General features: G+C 43.7%; 1 protein-coding gene across 2 annotated transcripts in view; it reads right to left on the reverse strand.

Annotated features, from left to right (window-relative positions):
- INPP5A (inositol polyphosphate-5-phosphatase A) overlaps positions 1-24,198 on the reverse strand; it is a 394,465-nt gene extending 370,267 nt beyond the window's left edge. Inside the window, exon 1 of one of the 2 annotated variants that reach the window (XM_083149447.1) lies at positions 23,661-24,198. In XM_083149447.1, coding sequence (XP_083005573.1) covers positions 23,661-23,735 — 75 coding nt within the window. In that variant the 5' untranslated portion in view covers positions 23,736-24,198. The remainder of the gene's footprint in view (positions 1-23,660) is intronic. The other variant, XM_083149448.1, reaches the window with a different exon arrangement.
- Positions 24,199-25,356: the final 1,158 nt, after the last annotated feature.

The following is a 25,356-nucleotide window of genomic DNA, read 5'->3' on the forward strand; positions in this document are numbered from 1 at the left end:
GTGCTCTGGAATGCAAGCCAGCAAACCTGTAGTGCACGCTGGCCCTGGCAGAAGATGAGTCAACGAGGGATGGTCCAGGGAAAGAAAACAAGATTCAAGGTATTTCTGGTGCACCACCGGAGGTCGGGACGCCAGCCTCTTGTGCCACCACCGTGTACCATACAGCAATCCCTAGTTTCTAGTGACTCTATCCTACAACCCCCCCCCCCCGACCATGTACATTAAGGCGCAGGTTAATAAATGCACCAGGAAGACCAGGCACAATGGTACATTGTGTACACATGTGATAATGATAGTCCCCGCAAGACCACCATCACCGTCGCAAGACCAGACACACTCTAGAATTACTGATGCTGTATCAGTGGGTGTCAACTATCAAGTGAGTTAACTGAATAATGTAGGTCTATAATAAAATGTTTATTTTCAAAAAGTTACACTTAAATTAATCTAATAAAGTGGCAGATCGTTTGACTGATGAGGCATTTAGACTTTAACCAAGGGCTGCCATGCCACAAGTGAAGAGGGTGGTGCCGGTTTAATGGGTACACAAAACAATGATCAGCCGACTGCCACCTTTGGAAAGCACGGCTAAATATATCACAGGAATTAGGCATACAGCTAATAGATGCGCTCTTTCATCTGTGTAGCAATCGGCCAGCCTCATGTTCATCTGTCTCCAGCAGCCATTTCTCCTTTCCCCTGGGTTGCTTTCGAAAGGAGCACTGGCATGCCCACGTCTGCCTGGCAGAAGGGACATCGGTTTGTTTTGGTTGATCAATCCCTACCCATATTGTGGGAAAATGAAGTCTCTCCGCGAACCGAGAGAAGAAAAAAAAGTTTAAACGGAACGTTTCCTGCAAGGGGAGAACGAGGGAGTAAAAGCAAGAGAACTGGCAGCGGGAGGAGTGAATGAACTGCTGGCATGTATGCAGTTGGGAGCTGGCTCTAAATCACAACTCAATCTATTATAACAGAACGCTTCCATTGTTCACAATCAATAGCGTCCCAGTCACCAAAGCGCTGAAGGAGGGGAGACAATGGCAGCTTCTCTAGTCTGGCGAGCCACTTTTCTAATAATACACTAAGCGCACAGAAGTCCCAGGTGTTGCCAAGCTGCAAACTGTAACCAAACACAATACAAATCACTAATTAAGTAATGATCGCTAAAGACTGTCCTTTTTATCCATGTATGGTTCCCGAACACGCATGTCATAATGTAAAGTGTTATTTTTGTATTTCTCTCGCTCCATTCGCCGCACCAGTCAGATTCCCTGCTACAACGTCTCAGTACACACAGAATCTAGGACTTTAAGGTGTATACACACTGTACAATTTTTAACCAATATCGTTCATTTTTGGCCCTTCTGAACAATAGTGGTCAAAATATCGTTCAGTGTGTATGCTATGAACGATAAACTAGGACACGTGGTCCCAAATGGTCGTTCGTCGACTGTGCAGGAAGCTCAATTTGGATAGCTTTAAAAAAAAAAAAAAAAAAAAAATGCCTATAGACTCTATGGTCACTAAATGTCTTTCAGTGCACACGTCGTCCAGTGTAAAAGCACCTTTAAAGGGGGGGGGGGCTGTTAGAAGACTGGGCTGAAAATCGCTCTGTGCATACACACTGGGTGGTTTTCGCCCATCCTGCCCAATACGCACTGGGTGGCTTTTGAACTGAAAGCAGCTCGAACGGCAAAACTGAGCTGCTTTGAGCTCAAAATCACTAATTATGTTTGGGCCTTTAGAGAGGCAGGGTTCTAGAATGAACACTAGATTTAGTCCCTAAATACATTTCAACTAAATCAGGAAGTTCCAACAGTGACTGGCAGAGGACCACTATCTGTCCATGCTGTGATGTCATTGCTGCGGCCATAGTCAGCTACATTAGGAAGCAGAGAGTCGCTGGCATAAGTTACGGTGTCTAAGGTTACAGCAGACAACTGCTTGTACTAAGCTAGCAACAAGTAGTATATATTGGCAGGCACATAGATACCTCTTGGAATCACAGCCTGATAATATCATGCAAGAATTAGGATTATTCTTTGAATATCGTGCAGAGAGTAGAATAGATTATAAATCCGCTATGAATAATAGCAATTCAAGGCGTTTCAAATGGAAGTAGCACAAGAAATGAGGCTCTCGTCAGAAATTATTATATGTCGCCTGAGCTTCATTAAACAGCAATTTGGTAATAAATCCAGCTTCCAGGCATCGCTACTGGCAGCTAGGGAATACACTGTCGCTGTACACTAGCTGTCAGATGTCAGATGGGGAAACTGCTGACAAGCCAGCAAAATGCTTACAGTTGGGTCTGGCCCAGGCTGTCCTGTCACGTCACCAGACAATTGTCTGGAAGAGGATAAGAACACTGAAGCAAAGCATTGCAAATAGAGACTCAGACCTGAACCATAAACTAGCACGACATTAAATAGGTCAGTTTTCATGAAGGGAATAGGACACAAAGCAGGCTGGGCAGATCTACAGAACATACAGCCTGACTTTAGCGAGGATCCACAGACACAAAGAAGACCTGTAAATGATACAGATCAGGTAAAGGTGTGGACGGGAAACCAAGATTCTGTCTGACAATTGCTTAGCAGAAGCCGCGTGCCGAGCTGCCCAGTACCAACGGTTGTGGTACAGCGAGCAAGAATTTATGCTGGAACCAGCTGCCCAGCCTCAGACTACGCTGAGTACTTGTGGTTCTAATCCATTTGGTTCTAATCCATTTAGTGGTGAGTCGACCTTTTACTCTGAGCAACGTGCAGGATGAACGGAATCACCGTTCTAACCACTTGATCTAATCTGCCCTCCTCCATATTTACTTGGGTTAATAAACGTCGGGAGACGATAAACCCTTTTTGGTTTGTGGGTGAACCCAAAGTGAACAGACAAAACAAATGCAAGCACGGGGAGAATAATCAACCTCCGCACAGTTTGGGCCAAGGTGGGACTCAAACCCATGACCTCAGTGCTGCGAGGTAGTAAGGCTAACCATTAAACCGCTCATGGGAGAACCAGTGTCTTACCATAAAAGTTTAATGAATAAGCTGGATCCTCACCACCTGGGCCAGAAACCGTGGAAAATTGAGCAACATTGCTCGGTCATCATGAACAGTTAAGCCCTGTACACCTGCATCGATTTTTCACGATTTTCGATTCCATTTTGCTTATAGAAGCAAAATCGAAATGTTTGTGTGTCACTTTCGATCTACATTCGATATGGAAAGCAGTCCACCCAGTCGCTCATCTGCTGGTAATACTAGCCATTACCCACTTTGAACCTTGTGAGGTGAGGGAAGCAGGAGGGGGGGGGTTAGCAGCTCTTTCTATGGTGATCAGTAGGACACGTGTAGCACATAACTGTGACCTCCTGGTCCCGACCGATGCAAGAGTATTATAAGCAGTTTGTCGGTTGATGCTCCTGCATCGACACTGCATACACACTTAGAATATACAATCCAAACGGCCATTCACCCAATATCGGGAGAACTGGATGATGATCGTATAGGTGTTTACATGGCTTAAACACCACCAACACATTAATCAAAGCTTGATGCTAGGCAGATTTAGCACCTCTTATCTGATTCACCTCGCTATATCTTGTTGGGTGTGTGATTTACTGCATTGGTTCAGCATACTTTGTCAACCCAATGCAATAAGAAAAAAAAAGCTGACTGGGCCAGTATACCACCCCTACTGTGACAGCATAACACTGCACCCAATGTGCACAGATACAGGCAGTTATACGACACACAGCATATATAACAGATATGCCCGAATGACAGAGGAGCACCAGAGGAAAATATGCAGACTGGTACCAGACCATGGGCGGGATGCACTAAAGCCCTCTGAGCCTCAGGGGTACTTCTGTATGCGCAGAGGGACTCCTGGGGCTCTGACCAGAAGTCCGGCTCTAAAGCCGCATCGCAAAGGACATCTCTTATCGCAGGAGTTGTGCTTTGCGTTAATAATCGCATAGGTTAGAACATATGCAATCATTAAGAACGCAGTCGCTGGAGAATGCAGGAGATGTGGGACGGCGGATGTTGGCTCAAATGGAAGGTTGCAGAGCAGCGATGCCAACGTATAGTATCTAGAGGGCCACCAGGTGGACCACATATGGTTGGCATGCAATAAAGGCGACAGGTTCAAAAGGTTGACTAAAGTTCTCTTGGGGGATTTAATTCTGCTGTGGGTTCATTTAACCTCCATGTGGACTCTGAGAGGGAATAGTAACTTGCCAACATCGTGGCAGGTCCACGAGGGCCAACGTTTACTCTGATTGGTCACAGGTGATGAAACATTCACAATGGAAACCCAAAAACTTGTGATAGAACTTTTTCTTTTTTTTTGTCAACTATTGTCATTGCGATATTTAACCCTGTCAACCTTAGGCCAGGTACACACCAGAACGATCCTGATTGTTAGTAGATCGTTAGCAGATTGTGTGATTTCCGCACGATCTGTTGGAGCACACAATCTGCTAACAATCTGCTAACGATCTGCATCCAATCTGATCCCAATCCGATCTGAGTCTGTATCCAGTTGAATGGATCTTTTACAGATCCTCACTGCAGCAGGTAGGATCTGTAAAACGACAGCGGGGACGCGCATTGGATTGGAATCGGAATTGGACCTAAACATGCCCAATCTACATACAATCTGCATCCAATCGGTCGGAATTGGATCCAGATTGATGGAATTGAGCCCTAATCGTTCTGGTGTGTACCCCCCCTTAGTCCTTTCACTGTCGACATACAGTATTGACATTTCACATGTCTCCCATATAGGGGCAGACCGACTGACTGTCCATCTATTTTGTGCAGATCTATTATACAACAATCGATGCAGAGTTTTGAGAACCTATAATTTTAGTCTGTACAGCAGTTCAAATGCACCTTTTATCTGCACTTCCAGCATTTCCCAAATGATTTGGGGTGTTTTTTTAAATTGTTCTTCCATCATGTTGAAAAAATGGATACTATATAAATACGCACGCACACACGCACACACACACACACACACACACACACACACACACACACACACTTAAAAATGCATTAGCGCAGCCCTGGTTTGAATTGTGAATAGATAATAGCTCTGGTACGACAGTTCCTCTAATAAGCCGCGAAGTTCTGTAGATGACACAATAAATGCATATTTGTACCGCACTTGCTGCCATCTCAGTTACACCGCAAGCGCATTTAGCAGGGGGAGTTAATGTACATTTCCTTTCAATACAAATATAAGTGCTTTTATTTCCAATACTAAATAAAGTATGCTGCTAGTATTAAGTAACATTGTGACACTTCCGAATATGACCCCAATATTTGATATTACCTGTCTAGCAGTGCCCTCTACCGATGCAAGAGACAGGTCGTTCCCCCAAAGCGAATGGCTAATGTGCCAAGCTGACCACTATTCAACACAGAACATAGAACACAACGCCATTATGTCACGGTGCAAAGTGCGAGACTGAAAAGTTCCGTTCAAGACCACCAAAGATCCAGGAGATTTGTTCTTGCCTACCCCTGTATCTATGGAAAATCTAGCTGTACCCGTTTAAGTCTACAGGATACGCGAACAAGTATCATTCGGTATCTGTTACCTACTCAAAATACAGATGGGATATTGTCAGAGGACTCGAAGTTACCAGTATCAACATTTAACTAAACAAGAACACACATCATGGTAAAGTAATGCTGGGTATTAACAAGCAAAGGTAAACTGATAGGATCCATTCGCTTGCATGCAGGGGTCTTCAAATAAAGTACCCAATCCAGTTGTGTTTCTTTGCATTTAGTTTAACCCCTTCCCGACACAGCCTGTTTTTGCCTTCCTGACAGAGGCCTTTTTTTCAAATCTGACAGGTATCACTTAAGTGGGGATAACTTTTTTTTGCTTTTACTTATCCCAGTGATTTTGAGATTGTTTTCCCGTGACACATTGTACTTTAAATTAGTGGTAAATTTTGGTCGATACAGTTTTTTTTTTTTGTGAAAAATACCAAAATGTCGTAAAAAAATGGAACATTTTGCTATTTGCAAAATGTAAAATTTTCTGCTTGTGAGACAAATAATCATACCACTCAAAATAGTTAATAACTAACATAAACCATATCTAAACTTTATTATAACATCATTATTTCAACCTCCTTTAATTTTTTTTGGACACTAGGGGGCAGCAGAGTCTAAATTTTACACATCACACAGTTTAACGCTGCTTTTGGCTGTTCACGTTTGAACAGCCAATCGCAGCGATCGCCCATGACGGGGGGCATCGCTGCCCCCCCTGGGCAATGAGGGAGGATGTCTGCTGTCAGGGACAGCAGACATCGTCCCTCTGTCACCGCGTCTGTAGACGCGGTGATAATTCAAAGGCATGACGTACATTTATACCATGTGTCGGGAAGTACATCCCGACCATGACGTAAATGTACGTCAAATGTCGGGAAGGGGTTAAAGCCATTACCTCATTGGGAAGATGAAGTCATGTAGCTGAAGGGAAATCAGTTACTGCAATTACCCCCGTGCTAGGTTGCATAAACACTAATCGAAATGACTATTATAACAGCACAGTGGGCAGCATTACTGCCTCAAAGTATGGAGTTCATGGGTTGAATTCCAACCAAGGTCCTATCTGTGTGTATTTTCTCCCACAACCCAAACACATGTTGGGAACCTAATTGGCTTGGGACCGAAAAGTAATCCTAGAGCAGTGATGGCAAGCCTTGACACTCCAGCTGTTGTTGAACTACACATCCCAGCATGCTCTGCTACAGTTTTGCTATTTGGCCATGCTAAAAATGATGTAGGGCATGCTGGGATGTGTAGCTCAACACCAGCTAGAGTGTCAAGGTTAGCCATCACTGTGGTAGAGTATGTGTGCATGTCCATGTGGTAGGGATTCTAGCTTGTAAAACTGATGTAAATTACTAAATATTCTACATTGAGGGGTAGATTAAGCTCGGTGAAGTGACTGGTTTTTATCACTGGCCAATCAGCTCCTACCGGTCTTCTTTTTTCAAACCAAGCCTGTATCTTCACAGTTAGGAGCGGATTGGCCGGTGATAAAAACCCAGACACTTTATCACTTCACCGAGCTTAATAAATCTACCCCTGAGTTCTGCAAAATGTGCGCCACAAAGTTAAGGTAATAAATACGATCAGGACTGCAGTTACGTGAATGGTAGATCTAGTCCATTTGCAACTTGAACGGATATTAAATAACGCAGAGCCGCATGCTATTTTTATACACTTATTTTAATTATAAAGGCCCATATGCATGTTAAATTACCACCTAGAAGCACATGCGATTTTCCCAAGTAATTTACTGGTTTCCATAGACACCAATTAAGGGCAAATTGCCTGTGAAATTTACCCATGTTCAGAGAGTTCCCATTTTTAATAAATGGATCATAAACCAGTAGACAGACATATGCTAGTTAATCCCAGTGAAATAATAAAAAGGGAATTAAATTCTGCCTTTAATTACACAATCTAGAACAGGAAGGAGGAAAAAAAGGAAAGATATAATAAAGTATTATCATAAGGAACAATAATCTCAAACACGGCTGATTCAATAACAAATGCTATATTTGAGAAACAGCGGCACCTGTAATGGGGCGTACACACGAGCGATGTGAGGGTTATTTCAAAGCGACCCGACTAGATGTCAGAGAAAACGGATCTCGCCATGTGTAGGGTATGGATCGTTTTATTGACCATACTTAGGTCGACAGTCATTAGGTTGGGTCGACGGGGCAAGATCGACAGGTGTCTGGGTAGATATAGGACAAGGTCGACATAGTGTTAAGTCAACATGGGTTGTGTCGACGGGTCGGAAGGTCGACTTTTTTAACTTTTTTTTACCTGAATGTCGACAGTCGACATGGACACCGTTGGAAGGCAACCGCTCGGCACACTATTTCATTCTCCGACCACGCCCTAGTGGATGGTAGGACATGAAATACCGCCTGTCGGCACGTCGGCTCAAAAAAAGAGTAAAAAAACACATGTCGACCTTCCGAAATGTCGACACAGTCCATGTTGACCTTGTACTATGTCAACCAAGACACCTGTCGACCTTCCCACTTGTCGACCTAGTGACTGTCGACCTAAGTGTTGTCGATAATTCGGCCGTATACCCCCCAGAGACAGACGGTCTTGCGCGCTGCCATCGACTGACCAGATATAGGGTGGGATGTATTAAAATACATTGCAGCCCCCAGAGCAAGGCTAGCGCTAGTAGCGTATATGCACCAACATATGCGCTCGCATCACAATGCAGTGACTGAGACCCCCTGTGATACCTGTGGTGTGCAGGGGGGGGGGGGGGGTGTTCATCCCCGGGTACCTCCTCCTCCCCCCAACGCCGAAAGCATAAAATCAGGCTGTCCCCAGCGCCTCCTCCTCCCCCCCTGCACCCGGAAGGACCTCCAGCTGTGTTGGTGGGGGTCGGGGGGGGGGGGGATTTTACCTTCCGGGTCCAGGGCCAGGCTTCCTGGAGCCTAGGAAGGTAAGCCAGGGGTAGGAGGGGGTCGGCATCTACGGTGACGATACCCGGCCGCGAAGATGCGGTGGCCGGGTCATCATACATTTGAAAATGCGGTTAAACCTGGGGTTTTACTGCATTTTTACATTAGCACAACCCTGCCCTTATACAGCATGCAGTATAAAGCCCCATACACGCCCAATATAGTTCACCATATTGGCCGCAGCGACAATGCAATGTCGTCAATGATTGTAAGCTTGCAGCAGGGCCCTCCTACCTCCAAGTCTGTCTGTTACCCAGTTTGTTTTATCACGGTCTACTATTGTAAAGCGCAACGGAATCTGCTGCGCTATATAAGAAACTGTAAATAAATAAATACATTTCCCATGAACTATCTGGGATTTCCCTGACAAAATTATATAGTGCAAACAGTACACACTGAGCCATTTTACAGAAGATATTGTCAATTGACACAGCCAGTCATCCTTGCCAATATTCCCAGATTGAGTTGCATATGCAGAGGATGTCACCAACAACCAGCGGAAGCAGGAACCGTTAACACTATAGTGTGTACACACTGGATGATAAACACAAAAAGGTCGTTCTGACAGGTTGTTATTGCGCATATCGCTTAAAACATAGTCTAGTGTGTATGCATTTTAAATCCCAGGTCCAAGACTCTGCTTCTGACCAGGGAAGTAGAGGTGAGATCTGGGGGATTTGCCAGCTAATGGGCCCCATACATCAGCAATCACAATTTATGGATTTTCAGATATTGGGATATTTTGGCCAGATAAATGGATTTTCAGATCTATCCGACTTTGCCCACACATTACAGATTTTTTCAGTGATCGGCAGATTTTTCCATCTAAAGATTGCATCTTCATATCTGGAAATTGCCCCAATCGATTGTCATTTCAGCTGTTCATAATGTAAATAGATGAAGAAAACTAATTGGGAATGCCCACACATCTAAAAAAGATCTGCAGATAATACCAGATTATTAAACATGTTTAAAAACCTGATTAAGCAATCGATTGGCGATTGTGATTGCCAAAAGGGGGAGCCCACACATCTAAAATTAATTGTGGCAATCATCTCCATATCTGAAAATTGTCACAATTAATTGCTGATGTATGGGGCCCTTAATTCTCTCACATGTCTGAAATCTGCATTACATGGAACAGCAGCAAAGGGAAACGGAGAGAAAAATCAATTTTAGGCCAAACACAAGCAGTAATAGATCATGCCATAACCATTGTAGACAGCTAAGGGGAAAGTGGTGTGACTAATTGCTGCAGGCTTATTGGTTTCAACTTGTAAAATATCTGACCCCAACATGTGTAAAAGATATACAAGGCCGAAACTTTAACCCTTTGAGTGCCAACAACTCAGATGTGCAAAATATCCGCAAAGCGTCGCTCACATTTGTTATATAACTGTTAAAAATATCCAGTAAAAAAATCATTTTCTATATAAAAAAAAAAGGTAAACATTACCGGTCATTACGATGAATAAAATCACACCAATTTTGACAAATTCACTTGGCACTCAAACGGTTAATGAATGTACGTCACAATATTTAAGCGCTGCGTTACATGTGTGTTATGTAAAAAACGGGTATTATCTAAATATTACTGCCGATGTTTCTATGGCGACTTGAAAACAGTTAACTTATCCATTATCACAAAATTTAAAGTCAATTACAAGGGTAAAAATGCTGATATTTAACCCCCCCCCCCAAAAAAAAAAACACACACACAAACACGCGACAGTTGGCATTGCCAATGCTACATCCCTTTCATGTAGTGCAGAACAGAGATGTCCACAGGGGAAATTACATAGATATTATCTAGGTCACTTGTGTTCATTTTGATGAAATATGATTTAGCCCTTAACTGCTTCCGTGCCAACCTAGCATTCTGTGCTCTACCCAGTGACTCACCAAGCTAATCTTATTTAACATAGAATTTGACGGCAGATCAGAACCACTTGGCCAATCTAGCCTGCCCCCCCTTTTTTTTTTTTGCCTATTCTATGCCTTATTCTATTGATCTACGGTCTTAAGCCCCATATACACTAGGGGACCCTGGCCACGGCTGACAGTTAACAATATTGGCCGCAGGTGGGATATATCGAGCATACACCCTGAACAATATCAGTAAACAATATCCTTCAGGGATGTCACCAGCACCCGCTGAACATGTGGTTCTTTTGGCTATATGGGGACGGAGGGGGGGGTCTTAAAAATGAGCAAAAAAAAAAAAAAACAACAAGATATATATTGCTTACATAGGCAAAAATCACGCGATTTTCCCCATGATCGCTCTGCATACATGCTGGGCAAAATCGTTCAGTATGTATGGGCCTTTAGTCAGTGTGCCACAAAAAGATGGTTATGGTATTTTAGATCAACAATGTCTACATTTATAGTCATGTCGATCTTTTGACCTTAGGAGTCTTTCATGTTTTTTTGGTGTCTATTATTTATAGTTTCTTATATAGCGCAGCAGATTCCGTTGCGCTTTACAATTGTAAACAGAGATATCGACATAGGTCGGCATGGACACAATCTAAGTGTACCGTGTACGCTCGCCATGCCTCGGGTACTATTATATTCTCCCTATACGCCGTTGTGGATGGTAGCGCATGAAATACCAGCGGTCGCTACAATTTTATTTTATTTTTTTAAACGCATGTCAACTTTTTGACCCGTTGACCTTTTGACTGTCGACCAATAGTCCCCGACCTTATGACTGTTGACCTAGCGTCAATTTATCATGAGTCTGGATACCCAGAAAGACGATGGGATTTTCCAGTACGGCTTGTTGCATCTGCGTTGTTTTTACAAAGCTTCTATAGCAACTAGGACAAGTTGTGTAATATCATCTTAGGTGCATAAAATCCACATAAACAGTATTACACTCCACCCCCATGTGCAATAATCAGACAACGTGGCCCGGTATATATGACAATTATCAAAGGCTCAGGTTCTGTTTGAATGCTTGGATGCGTATAGACATACCCATTACAAAGTTTAGTATACCAGTTTAATAATAGCCTCAGGCCACTAGTGTTACCGCTGGACCCGGTGCCATCTAAGCTTAGTCTGTCCCATACCATAAAGCGTCAACACATCCGCGCATGTAAAAGGGCTACAGCCTCCTACCCACTTCCTCGCAGTGACCATTTAAATTGACCATTCGTGTGACAGACACATTTCCATATGCTCGAGACCTGAAAGTGGCCGCACAATTGCCACAGATCCATAACTGGTTGCCACAGCAAGACCCATCACGGCCACGATTTCCAAAGAGATCAACATTTAATCTCCCATACAGGACTCCGTTATGCCGCTGCAGTATTCACCAAGCCCCAAGTGGGCAAGACAGAGCCATGCATCTTTGTAATTGGCCAAACGGGTCCTCTTTATCTGTGTCACAGTTGAACCTAAGTGTTTGGCTGCTTCTCAATCCACGCTCTAAGGGAATCCATTTGGAATGACGAATACTAGATGACAGCACAGATTTAGAGATCGATATTGTTGCCTGCTGAAGAGTTTTCATTACATGGCTAAAAATGTTGCAGGTATAAGATGCTCCATACATTAATGCCAAGTTATCCCATGAACTATCCCAAGGCTATGGGCTATGCATGTGAAAACTATCAGATTTTGGGGGGGGGGGTGTTATTCAATCCCCGCTGCTATTTCCATCAGGGGAAATAGCAGCGAGCGCCTATTCAACGCAGTCGTTACCGACAGCAATGAAGAGGCAGCTCGACAGAACGGACCTGACTTTAAAAGCCTGTTCTGCTGAAAACGGACATGGACTGTTGAGATCACGGCTGGATCTCGAAAATCCATGGCCATTTTTGTGGACACGTCCCCTTTTAACCGATCAGAAGGCGGGACATTAAATCCCGCCTGCTAATACACTGGCAAGAGGACCGAAAATGGGCCAGGGTCCAGACTGCCGAGACATACTGTCAGTCGTTACCTGTGATTTAATACCCCCCCTCGGACTCCTTGCTGGAGATGAGAAGTGTATGTATATAAGAAGGGTGTAAAGGGCAAGAGACTTGCATTTGATCATGTTAAACAGTGTGATGACATCTAGCCTCCTGGTATAGATTTATCCAGGACAGCTCTTGCTGTGCAAGTCACAGGAGCCAGCTCACGCCTGTCAGTGTCAGGACAATGTAATTACATGATTTGAAGTCGTGTCCTGTAGAGCCACAAACTGCAGGGGGCAGTTAGATACCAATTATTATTAATAAATGTAGTCTTGTTTTATTAGCGTTTAGGAAACAAAAGCCATAAATCATTCTGGAAGCAGCCATAATGCATATAAAGCTGATCAATATGGCAGCTATGGAAAATAACTTATAATACAACCCTCATGCATCTATGCTGACCTCTGCATAATACCCTACCCATTGAAGAGATCCGATAGAGAGATCATGATACACTCTTTGATAGACTGTATCTAACCAATGAAGACCTGATACACCATCAGCACATTACTAATTTCAGTAATAAGTTAATGCTGCTTTCAGACCGCAAAACTGGCTTTGACCCTGTATTTGAAAAAGTTTCCAAAAACAGGTCTGCCAGGTAAAACCCCTTTCACACCGCATCTCTTAAACGGTATATTACTGTTTAAGTGCAGTTTTTTGGACACTGGTTCCAGTGCTATGAATATTTAATGAGCGCTCATTAAATATTCACTGCGCTGAATTTAGGACCCAGCTCATTGGCTGGGTCCTAAATACCGTTTCAGACCCGATTTTGATGCCAAAATACCGGGTCTGAAACGGGTAGGACCCTCCATTTTAACCGTTTTACAAAAATGGCAAAGTGGTCCTGCACCTTTCAGACTGCACAGATTACCGTTTTAAAACGGTTAAAAATCGTCAAAATACCGTTTAAGTGCGGTCTGAAAGGAACATAAGTGAAACACAATAAAAAAAATGCATGTGGACAGCACAATGGTATAAAGGTTACCACTGCTGCACTGGGGGCATTAATTTTGTTTATTTACTTTGTGGAGTTTGTATGTGTTCTCCCTAAGGTTTCCTATATCTTACCTGGGTGGTGTTCTCATTTATCAACAACCACCACAAGAAGAAGAAAAGACATTGTGAGAAAAAAAGCAGCGCTCAGTCAGGCCAACAATGAAGAGGGATCTGAATGGATCCCTCCCAAGTCCAATATCACTGTCCATCTGAGACTCTTTAGGTTTCTGATGTTTGATAAACTGCTTTGGGCAACACAGACGATGTAATGGTTAGCATTACTGCCTCACAGCACTGAGGTCATAGGTTTAATTGTGGGAATCATGGCCCTAACGGTGCAGAGTTTGTATATTCTTCCCTGCGCTTGTGTGGGTTTCCTCCAGGTACTCCAGTTTCCTCCCACATTCTAAAAATATACTGGCAGGCTAATTGGCTTCCAAAATTAACCCTAGAATGAATGATTGTAAGCTCCACTGGGACGGGGACTAACGTGAATGTTCAAATTAGAGATGTGCAGGTTCTGATTTACTCTGATTTCAAAGCAGGATCTTATTGGCTATCAACAACGGTCTTGTGATTTGGGATAGCCAATAAGATCCTGTTTTGAAATCAGAGTAAATCAGAACCTGCACATCTCTAGTTCAAATATGCTCTGCGGAATGTGTGCGCACTATAAAGATAACAGAATACTCTACATCAAGTAGCAACTGCTGCCCCACAAGATTAAATGGACAGAGTATGTTGATAAGTAATGGGGCAGGTCTTATGAAAGAAAAAAAAAAAAGTTATGTTCTAAATTTTTAGAATCTAAAAGCACTAATAGTGGCGAATCATATATGCTAATACCACCCACTCTAGAGATAACCTATCGATTATATAAACATATACATACACACACATATAACTTGAATACAGGATCACAGGTTTGTGGACTGTAAAGTATGCTTAGTAACTTCTCAAATAACAGTCTTCTTCCGCTGCAAACATTCCACGGTACAAGTACGAACAATAAAGTAAAGAATAGGAGTCTGCTAAAATGCTAACAGCGTGACAACTAATATGACAGACTGTAAATGCTGCTACATTAGCCATATTCACAGCGATTTCGCAGCTAATCACGGCCCCATTGAAAGGAATGATTTCATAGGGCAGACTGACACACTAGTGATTGTGAAATGCTGCATTAGGAGACACAGCGGAGAATGACAGCATATCATACATAGATTGAGCAGCTCAAATCAGTTTTAAAAAGTCTGCTGCTTTTGCAAAAGAGAATATTAGGCTCCAACTACAAAAATACATAAATTCCTCAGTCTGACACAGCCCTAATGCGAATACACTTTATTCTACGAGGATGGATGTTTACTGTACATTTAACTTGTTCTAAGTGACAGTCAGGCTTTCAATTCCCAATTCCATCTGCAAGATGACACACTCTTAATGGAAGAGAAAAAAAAACATTTGCACATTTTATTTCTCCAGCAGAACTTATTACACAGATCCAGATGTGCGCCAAGGTTTGCGAGGGGTCAGGGACCCACTAACCTAGAAATTAAGTGTGTGTGTGGGGGGGGGGGGGGGGGGATTCAATTGTTTGTGGTGCCCCCTGCTGGGCGTCTAAAAATACGGCATTCAATTATCACTACTCGGGTGCGAATAGTATTCACGCACCCAAAAGCATTGGGTTTAGTTGTGCAAAAAAAAAAAAAAAGATAAAATCAGACTAAAGTAGTGGCTAGGGCAGTTTTTTCAACCACTGTGCCATGAGCGGTTCTCAAGTGTGCCCCCCAGATCTAGAGATGCCCAAACCAGTTTACAGCCACCACCTGATCAACTGTTATTTACTAGAAAGCAAAGCAATTTGTCAGAGCGCAAATCTGTAGTATATATAGAAATAAGAAAACCTGGATCTGCAGCTGTCACTATCAAGGGAATACTCCTCCCCTTGCAAAAAAGACGAACTAGAGAAAAAATTAGTGATAGCGCTGATTCAAGTTTTTTGTAAATATATCAAAATTTATTAAAAGAAATTCAATTAATATCTTTTACCATAACATTTAGTCACCGGCCGGTGTTACACAGTACACAATTTAAAACAATAATAAGAAAAAGGGGAATGGGGGTGAATTAATTAGGCAATGATTCCTTTTGGGGATGCAGATATAGACTTTTGATTCAGCCTGTATTATAGAAGCTGGCAGTTTAGATGTTAATCTGTGAGTGATGAATTAGTCCAATATAGGTGACTCTCTCACAGTCCCTATATGTCAAGGGATAATCTTGCATGCAGCAACCAATTAGTAGGTTAGTAATTTATTTCTGGCCTGAAGGTTAGCTGGTTAGTCCCATTCACACAAGGCAGCTCTCTCACAGCTCCTATGTGTTACTGGAAATTTATATGCAGGACCAGTTAATGGTGTTAGTATTAAAAAGTTATAGTAACTTGCCAGATTCCGGGCTTCTTCAGCTGCAGATTCTCTGCCAATGCAGTGCAGCCGGGCGGACTCGTCCACACTTCCGGATTGTGGGGCAGTCAATCAAAAAAAGCTCAGTAGTGGCAGTAGGGGGTACCGGTACCGGTGAGTAGCTCCTTGTAGCTCCTTAACGCGTTTCCCCGCCTTTGTTCTCAGCGGCTTCCTCAGAAGGATACTGAGGAAGCCGCTGAGAACAAAGGCGGGGAAACGCGTTAAGGAGCTACAAGGAGCTACTCACCGGTACCGGTACCCCCTACTGCCACTACTGAGCTTTTTTTGATTGACTGCCCCACAATCCGGAAGTGTGGACGAGTCCGCCCGGCTGCACTGCATTGGCAGAGAATCTGCAGCTGAAGAAGCCCGGAATCTGGCAAGTTACTATAACTTTTTAATACTAACACCATTAACTGGTCCTGCATATAAATTTCCAGTAACACATAGGAGCTGTGAGAGAGCTGCCTTGTGTGAATGGGACTAACCAGCTAACCTTCAGGCCAGAAATAAATTACTAACCTACTAATTGGTTGCTGCATGCAAGATTATCCCTTGACATATAGGGACTGTGAGAGAGTCACCTATATTGGACTAATTCATCACTCACAGATTAACATCTAAACTGCCAGCTTCTATAATACAGGCTGAATCAAAAGTCTATATTTGCATCCCCAAAAGGAATCATTGCCCAATTAATTCACCCCCATTCCCCTTTTTCTTATTATTGTTTTAAATTGTATACTGTGTAACACCGGCCGGTGACTAAATGTTATGGTAAAAGATATTAATTGAATTTCTTTTAATAAATTTTGATATATTTACAAAAAACTTGAATCAGCGCTATCACTAATTTTTTCTCTAGTTCGTGTTATTTACTAGTCTTTTCATTTAAAAAGGCAAATATATATTTTATTTTTGTTACTTGTGGGGACCAGTGTGATTTTTTTTTTTTATATGGGGGCCAACGTGTTTTGCCAAGTGGGGATCTCATGGTGTGACTTGGCAATCTTATTTAGTGTGCCCCAGATAAAAAGGTTGAAAAATCACTGGACTAGTGTAGCCAAACCACGGATTTGCATACATTTCTTGATCTACCAGAGAATTCATTAGAACTATCTGCTATTTGTGGACCCCAGACAGGGACTTCAAGCATGGGACAGATACAGTATATAGCAGCATGCAATGAGCAACAGATTAATGATCTAGCTCAGTCTCCGAGAAAAGGCATAGGGGAGAAGGTCCACAGAGTAGATTGTGTCACAGGAGCATTGCAGCAGAGTCACAGTTCATAGAAGAGGCACATTCACATACATATTGTCATATATTGTCGCAGGTACAGAGCTTTCATGCAAGTTCTGTTCCATGATGCGATTTTTTTAATTACATTCATGCAATATGGCATTGTGCAGATTGTGATTTGCTAGTTATGCCACTTATCAAATGGAAGATTTACCTCTAAAAATCAGCGTAAAAGGTCCAAAAAAAAAAAAAAACCTGGTCTAGTGGAATCCAACTCAAGTAGCCAGCAGGGTTGGTCTCAGGAAGGGGTAGTGTGAACAGATTATTTTATTTATCTAGCACTCAAAGTGAGTGCTTATAACCAATGGGGAGATCTGAATTTCAGGGCGCTTGGAGAGGAGGTCTGCACCAAGAGCTGGCAGAGGAGTTCTACTGCACACAGGTGCCGCATGAACAGCACCAACCTGGGAATAATCTGGGTTGGCACCATTGGTGGGAAATACATCTCTCCCAGTATGAAACCATTTTCCAAAGGCCGGGTCAGACACAAGGGGATATTACGATGCTGCAATAACCCAGGCTATTGCTGGGTCAACCTGTGTGATGGCTCGGTCGAAAAGGGTCTCTAAAAACTAACCCAGGTAGCAGAAAGGATTGGACATTGGAATAGACTTGGTAATGCTGCAAAGTAAATGGTCCCACCTGGGTCACCCTTTATACAACCCAGGTCACCGCAATAGCCAATGGTTTCCCACCCACCCTTTTAATGATTTCATATTGCGGAATATGTATGCGCTACTGTATATAAGAAACTGTTAATACATAAAATATTTGGGAGACTGCAAAAGGCCATGTTTGATCACATCCGTAGGTTTTGCAGGGTGGACTCAGGCTGGAACAGAGATGAAACCAGACATTTGATATAAAAGGAGTACAGGGTGAGTGTCCCTTAGACAGAGGTCTGTTATCCAAATTCCAAAAACCATAGTTTCCAGAACATAGTTTTCTTTGCTAGAAGCACTACTGAGGACACGGTCGGCAACTGCCACTACTGATGACACGGTCGGCAACTGCCACTACTGAGGACACGATCAGCAACTGATTGCTTAGCATTCAAATTCAGTGCCTGCGATAGTACTCAAGCTTTGTTTCAAGCACAAATAAAATGTGTGTGCGTATTTCATGCGCTTATACAACATAAATAAGTGGTCAGAGTCACCGGGAACCTCTAGCTTTCAAAACCCGCTGTTCTGTAAATCTGTCAGACGTAACTGCCTGTATTGGAGTAGGTAGGTTATTAACGGCTTATGGTATTAGCCACAAATGGGGTTGATTAATTGGTTGTGTGGTTTCCCAAATGTAATGGGTGCCCTCTGGAGCTATTCGATTGCACCACCATTGGGTGCCATAACCAATGCAATCCCATTTGTACCGGGTTTATCAGCAAAACCAGTCTAATTCCCCAGCTACAGCATTCAATTGTCCTTTTGAACGCTGTAGCGGTCACATTCCCCAGATCAGTTAGCTGGTGCACAGCTGTAGTCATTACTAACTGCCACATTTCAAACCTGCTGCATTCCTACTATAGACCCACAGGTTGCCTGAAAAACATGAACTGTTGGTAGATCTTGAGGACAGGTTTGGCCACCCCCGATGTAGACAGTCTGCAATTCCGCAATGCAGAACGCGCCACCAGTGGGGGTGTGGCTATCCCATGTAACACCACATTCACCAAAGCTGCTTAGTATCACAGCCTACTACACTGCCACTGTTTGCCCTTCATGCGGCTACCAGTACTGCGGGGTCAGTATCGGCGTCGTCACACAGATGCAATACTGAAGCCCTCCAAGAATAAACTGCGCTCCCTGTGACATTAGCTTTAAAGAGCAATAGGTAGCGCATGTTTGTTAGACATCCTGTTATAGGAAGTAACAAGGTCCCTGCTTTCTTCAGTACAAATGCTGTGTGGGTGGAGCTTACCTCAGACATAGAACAAATCAATGTAACCAATTTACTGTGGGCATGTGGAGGATGTAGTGTAAAGGGTGTACGGTGTGTGCTTTATAATGATTCCATTGGTATGATTGGCTACTTATAAAGGCGCACCGGGCGGTCTGAGGGAAGGGCTTGCTGGACATTAAAGTGCATCTCCCTGTGTAAATAAGAAGCAGGTGTAGACATTTGCTGGCATGTGGGTAAGTCCAAGGAGCATCTAAAGAGGCATGTGGGAGGTCAAAATGATAAATTATGAGGACATATAAAACTGATCTAGAACCCCAATTGATTTTTAAATATGTGCACATAATTACAAACCCGGTATGAACAAGGAGAACGTTTATGAAACCCTTTATTATTCAGCACACAAGAAACCAGACAAATGCAGCAAGGAATTCACCAGATGACATTATTTGCAGAAGACCAATATAAATAATGCAGCCATCACTGTTACAGCCAACGAGTTTGGACATTTACATTTTCCAGAACACATCCGTAACTTTGTTGGGTTTCAGGGCTGGGCAATTAGCGCCTCTCCAGCTGATGATGTACTACACATACCAGCATGCCTTGCCCTAGTTTTGCTAGGGATGCTGGGATGTGTAGGTCATCAACAGCTGGAGGGCTGCTTATTGCCCACCCCTGGAAAGATGTGCTAAAGCCTTAACCATAAGTAGAGTCATCTCTACAAGTAGCCAGCACTATGAAAACATTATAAACAGGTTATGTTCTAATAAGTAACATGACAACACATTAAAGTGCATACAGAAGATATGGACGACTCCACCTGCCCATAGAGGCTTGGGCACAGCACTGGGCATACCAGTGGCATGGCCAGAGATAAGAGGCCGCACCAGATATGGAACACTGCAAAGAAAACAAAAGATGTATACAGTAGGGACACACCCCTCTTATACACAGGTAAGATGTACAATAGCCAGGTTACAGCTACACAACTACAAAGCAACCAACATTTTAAACCAGTGATGGCTAACCTTGACACTACAGCTGTTGTTGAATTACACATCCCAGCATGCTCTGAATCAGTTTTACTATTTGGCCATGCTAAAACTGATGCAGGGCATGCTGGGATGTGTAGTTGAACAACAGCTGAAGTGTCAAGGTTAGCCATTACGGTTTTAAACAGAAGATTGGTGTGATAGGAGCGTGAGCATTCAATCCACCAATAACTGCTCAAAAAATGGAGAGGAATGAGCGCGCTGTCAGTTTGGAAGCACAAACCTGAAGATAAAGGAACATTTCTCTATATGTGCTGACATTCTGCAAAGACCACCCAACGCTCAAGATTGCAAAACGAAGTTATACTTTAAGACAAAAGTCCTTTCTATTTGGCTTTTTATGTGAACTTTTGCCAGAACCTTTAACACGCTCTAGGGGGAGAACTTAAATAGTACTGACTGGTGAGCCAGCAAGTATGAAATACAGCACCTCCTACGTTCTAACTATTAATGCAGAGAAAGCTGTCTCTTAAGCTTACATGCAAAACCACCAACAAATCATTACATTAAGGAATACTGAACAGAAAGTTAATAGTGAATAGAAGTTTTAGGTAAATATGGATTTCACATAAACATTTGTATCTACCACACGTAACCAAGATCAATAGCCTTCAGGGATACATTTGTACCAATGTAGACTGTTAAGTAGCCTCAAATCAAGTACAGGTTGAGTATCCCTTATCCAAAACGCTCGGGACGGAAGAATTTTGGATAATGGATTATTCCGTATTTCAGAATATTTTTATATTTCAATGATGTATCTTGCATTTATGGTGTACAAACACAAATACATGAAATACACACAAACATATTTTATTTGTGCATAAAACAAGGTTCCAAAACATGAATCAAAGTTTGTGTACGATCTCAGATACTGAATTTGAATGCCAAGCAATCATTTTCTTGCACATATTTAGTGCCAGTTACACATCATGCCCCCAGTAGTGCCAGTTACACATCACATCCCCAGTAGTGCCCGTTACACATCACGTACAGAGCAGTACTTTTAGGAAGAAATTATTTTTGATCACTTTCTGGAAGGTATGGTTTTCGGAATAATTTGGATAACAGATTCGGATAAGGGATACTCAACCTGTATAGTCAAAGTTTGCAAATACTTTGGCAATACTATCAACATTGACTTATAAAGTTTATTAAGATAATAATAATAATAATAATAATAATAATAATAAGTTACGTTAACTACGCAAACCATGTTGTCAACTGTATGGTCCAGAATGACAAAAAACAATCACGAACACTTAAGGCCATTGTAGTGCCTTAAGTGCATTTACATTTTTTGGTTGCTTTTTAGATCGCCCTAATTTGCAAGCATACAGACATAAACAAATGAAGTCCACATGGAACATAATGCAAACACAGTACAATTTCATGGAAAAACTCTAGCAGATGTGACCATCTCCGGTACTGGAGACGCGGCGGCATGCAGATGTGATAACTAAAGTTACCAACAAGCGTGGCACGTCATGTCTTCCAGATAAGCAATCTTACCCTCAATTTGGATCCCTGATTATTCACCGTTATTTATATGGCGACAACTAATTATTCAGCACTTTACAGTAGTAGTTTTAAATACACAAGTCAATGCCTCAGTGGAGAGAACAATCTAATTCTCAACCACACAATCTCTGAAGTTCATTACCTCAATAATAAAAGTAACCAGCCGGTGGGTTTCTGATCTGCGGTACAAAAGTAGAGCACGCGTAATCCTACCCAAACATGCCGAGTACATAAAAACTCCAAACCTACACTACCAAGGACAGAATAAAACACAATGCCACTGCGCCACAAACATGAAATCCACCTGCTAAGCTCACTCATAACAGCTACATTTACATTTTTTTGTCATTCCTTCAAGGAACATTTTTGAAAGTAAACTTTCCACATTAAATTATCTAATCCCTTTCATGCCAATTTTGGCATAATCCAGTCTTAATATGACTGCCATCAGATGGTCTGAGAGATGTGACAGAAGGAAAGACACACAAACCGGATTCCTTCATAACGTAAAGCAAACACTACAGAGTCTATCCCCAGATGCCTTGAGGACAGAATGCGTTTCCCTGAATTCCGTAAGCAAAAAGTACAAGGTTTGGCGAGTCACCGACTAGCACAATGTGTTTATTTACAGGGATTAACCCTTTCATAAAGGTTCCTGTAGACATTAAACCCGGCCAGTTTCCATCTCCACCAGCAACTGTCACTGGTGTGTTTATTTATGTGTGCACGCTGCTCGATTCAAATTCAAAGAAACATCTCAGCTCAACCACCAAGTGTGTCTTCCGCAACGTGGGAGGCTGAAGCCTGAGTGTACACTTGTAGTCACAACTTCTGACAGGGTTTCAAGAGTGCACAAGATTTTTACTCACTACAACAAAAACTACTACTGGATGAAGTGAGCAGTACAGTAACAATGCAACCATTCATACACACACATGTGCTGGGCTGGACACAGTAATACAAAACACCTGTCTATCCTGGGACAACAGAACAGCCAGGTAGTCATAACACTTGACCAGAGAAGTCTTAAGGTATAGTTTAACCACTATGGTCAGCAACAATTGGATGGAAAGGTCACATATACAGATACTGAATTACTTAATATGCATTCATTGTAAAAAAAAGTCAAACTTAAGGCCAAAGGTTCTCTGAGCCAGTTTTTGACTCCACTGCTTAAAGACCTCCCAACAGGTCATGTTTTCATGGTTTCTGCTTGTGGAATTATTTCTGATGAAGCAAATGTACCAACTATTGTCGTAGCTTCGTCGGTGCACGGAATGCAGAAAACATGACCTGTTGTGAGTACTGGGGCATTGGAATGTTTTATCACAGATATAGGGTGTGTGTGTGTGTGTGGGGGGGGGGGGTGCACTAAATTTTTAGCATATACAGTTTTGTCAGATACAATACAATGTATTAAATGCATGTGTGACAGTAGCACCATCAACTGTACATGGTTTGCCAGTCCTGAAGGACCCCTACCAGGTCATGTAGTCAGGATTCCCATCTCTGTAAACAGGTGAATAATTACTGAGTAATTAAAATAGAATAGTTGAACTCACCTCTGCATGATCAAAGTAAGACAGAAAACATGACCTGTTAGGGGATAGTTTAGGAGTGCTGCAAAAGACCCCCTGGTTTATACAAGATTGTATAAGTGATGAGAAGAAAGTGAAGGCATAGAACACAGGGTGAGTATGGAGAGGGGACGTAGGCTGGGGCAGCAGGATGGAACGCGGGGAGATACATTGTATGCTCCAACGTTCTATCCGGATCCCAGGCTGACACTGACAGCGTTCTATAGCAGCCGGCTGCGAGAGGGACAGGGGCAGTGTGCACGCTTCCTGGCCGCAGCATCAATACAACGCTCAGTGCGAGTCGCCTGCGTGTGTCCCGCGCTACTCACATCATCAAACAGGGTCCCGACGTTGGCTGTGACCAGCAGGATCCCGGTGCCCGGGGCAGCAGCTCTCCCCGCCATGCTGTGTCCAGGACAAGAACAGAGCACTCACACGGAGACCAGCCGGGAATGGAGCCTGTCCCAGGGCTACACTCTATCCACACAGCCCGGCAGCCCCAGCGCTCAGGGACGGCTCCGGACTGGAAGGGACATCCCCGGCCGACTCTACACCTCCAGCCTTCCCGCAGCAGATGAAGCCATGCCGGCCCGACCCTGGGAAAGTTCCCGCAGCCGCCGCTGTTGGATGAGCTCCGAGCTCTGCAAGTTTCTCCGGGAGAGCGGTGGCTGGGGGGGCGGGGAGGAGGAGGAGGAGGGGCGGCGGCGGCCTGTGCTGGCGGCTTCCCGGTGACAGGGTGCAGTGCGGCGGCAGTGACCGGGGATGTGGCTGCACGGTGTCTGGCTCCTGCAGCCCCCAGCACCGCTCCTCTATGGCACTGGCACTGGCAGCTCTCAGCCGCGGGGACCGAGCAGGGGGCAGGGGGGCGGGGAGCCGAGACGTCACGGCACACGGCGAGCCCGCCCTCTTAAAGGGGACATACTCTTAATGACAGGTGGGGGGCGCTGGGGTTGCAGGGGGCGGAGACAGATGTGGGGGGGAGGTGCTAGGGTTGTAGGTGGAGGGGAAGAATTTGAAAAGGGTGTCCCTGCTTCTCCAGGTATGGAAATACCAGAGTCCTAAGAGGCATGTTCTACCAGCATGCTGGGATTTGTAGTTCCACAACATGCACCATGGGAAGTCTTTGATCTCCATCCACAGTACCAAAACATACTGGTTGACTGTATATATGTGCAGATGTGTGAGGTACAATGGATTGTAAGCTGCACTGGGGCAGGGAGTGATGTGAATGTTCTGTATAAAGTGCTGCATAGGACGTGTGCGCTATAGCAACAGGTACCCCTTTTCTACACTCTGTTCCGGCCATTCTCCCCTAAGCACAAGGCATAATGTCATGCAGGGGGGTACGGCCAGCAGCACCGGGAATGACAGCACTTATCTGAGGTCTGTATGTTCTGCAGGTGCACATCTGAAGCATCCAAAGGACACTCCTGCAACACTGCTGGGTGGGACGCGTCATCGTAAGTACACCACACCAGATAAAGCCGAGATTACCAGCGTTATACAGCCAGAGGCATGGCTAGCATGACGCCATTCAGCAAGAATTGCGTTAGCGGCTGCCAACACTGGGTCCAGGTTGTGCAGAGATATGGGGAGACTTACCTCCTTTCACCAGGGGCGTGAGAGGGTCACTCTATTTTCCCAGAGCCTCTCAGTCTATCTGTGAGGAAAGGCAAGAATGCTGTGTTTATAGAGCACCAGTATAGTCAGCAACACTGTACAAACAGGATTGTATCCATTCCATACGCAGGCAACCTTACAGTATATCATTTCTCATGAGCCAGGTAGCCTGCCAGCTTGTCTACAGACCATGGGGGGGGGGGGGGGGGGGGGGGGAATCATAGGTAACACATATAAATGGAAGTGGAGAATGTGGAAACCGCACACACACAGCAGCCTGGAGCACTATCCAACCTGAGCCTCCAGTGCTGCAAAGCAGCAATGCTAATCTCCATGCCACTGGGAGTTTCTATTGTGATAAATGACAACCTGTCACTGACTAATTTTCTTGTACAGACAGCTGTT

Source organism: Crinia signifera, chromosome 6 (assembly GCF_055691185.1).
Source record: "Crinia signifera chromosome 6, ASM5569118v1, whole genome shotgun sequence".
NCBI classification, from domain to species: Eukaryota; Metazoa; Chordata; class Amphibia; order Anura; family Myobatrachidae; genus Crinia; species Crinia signifera.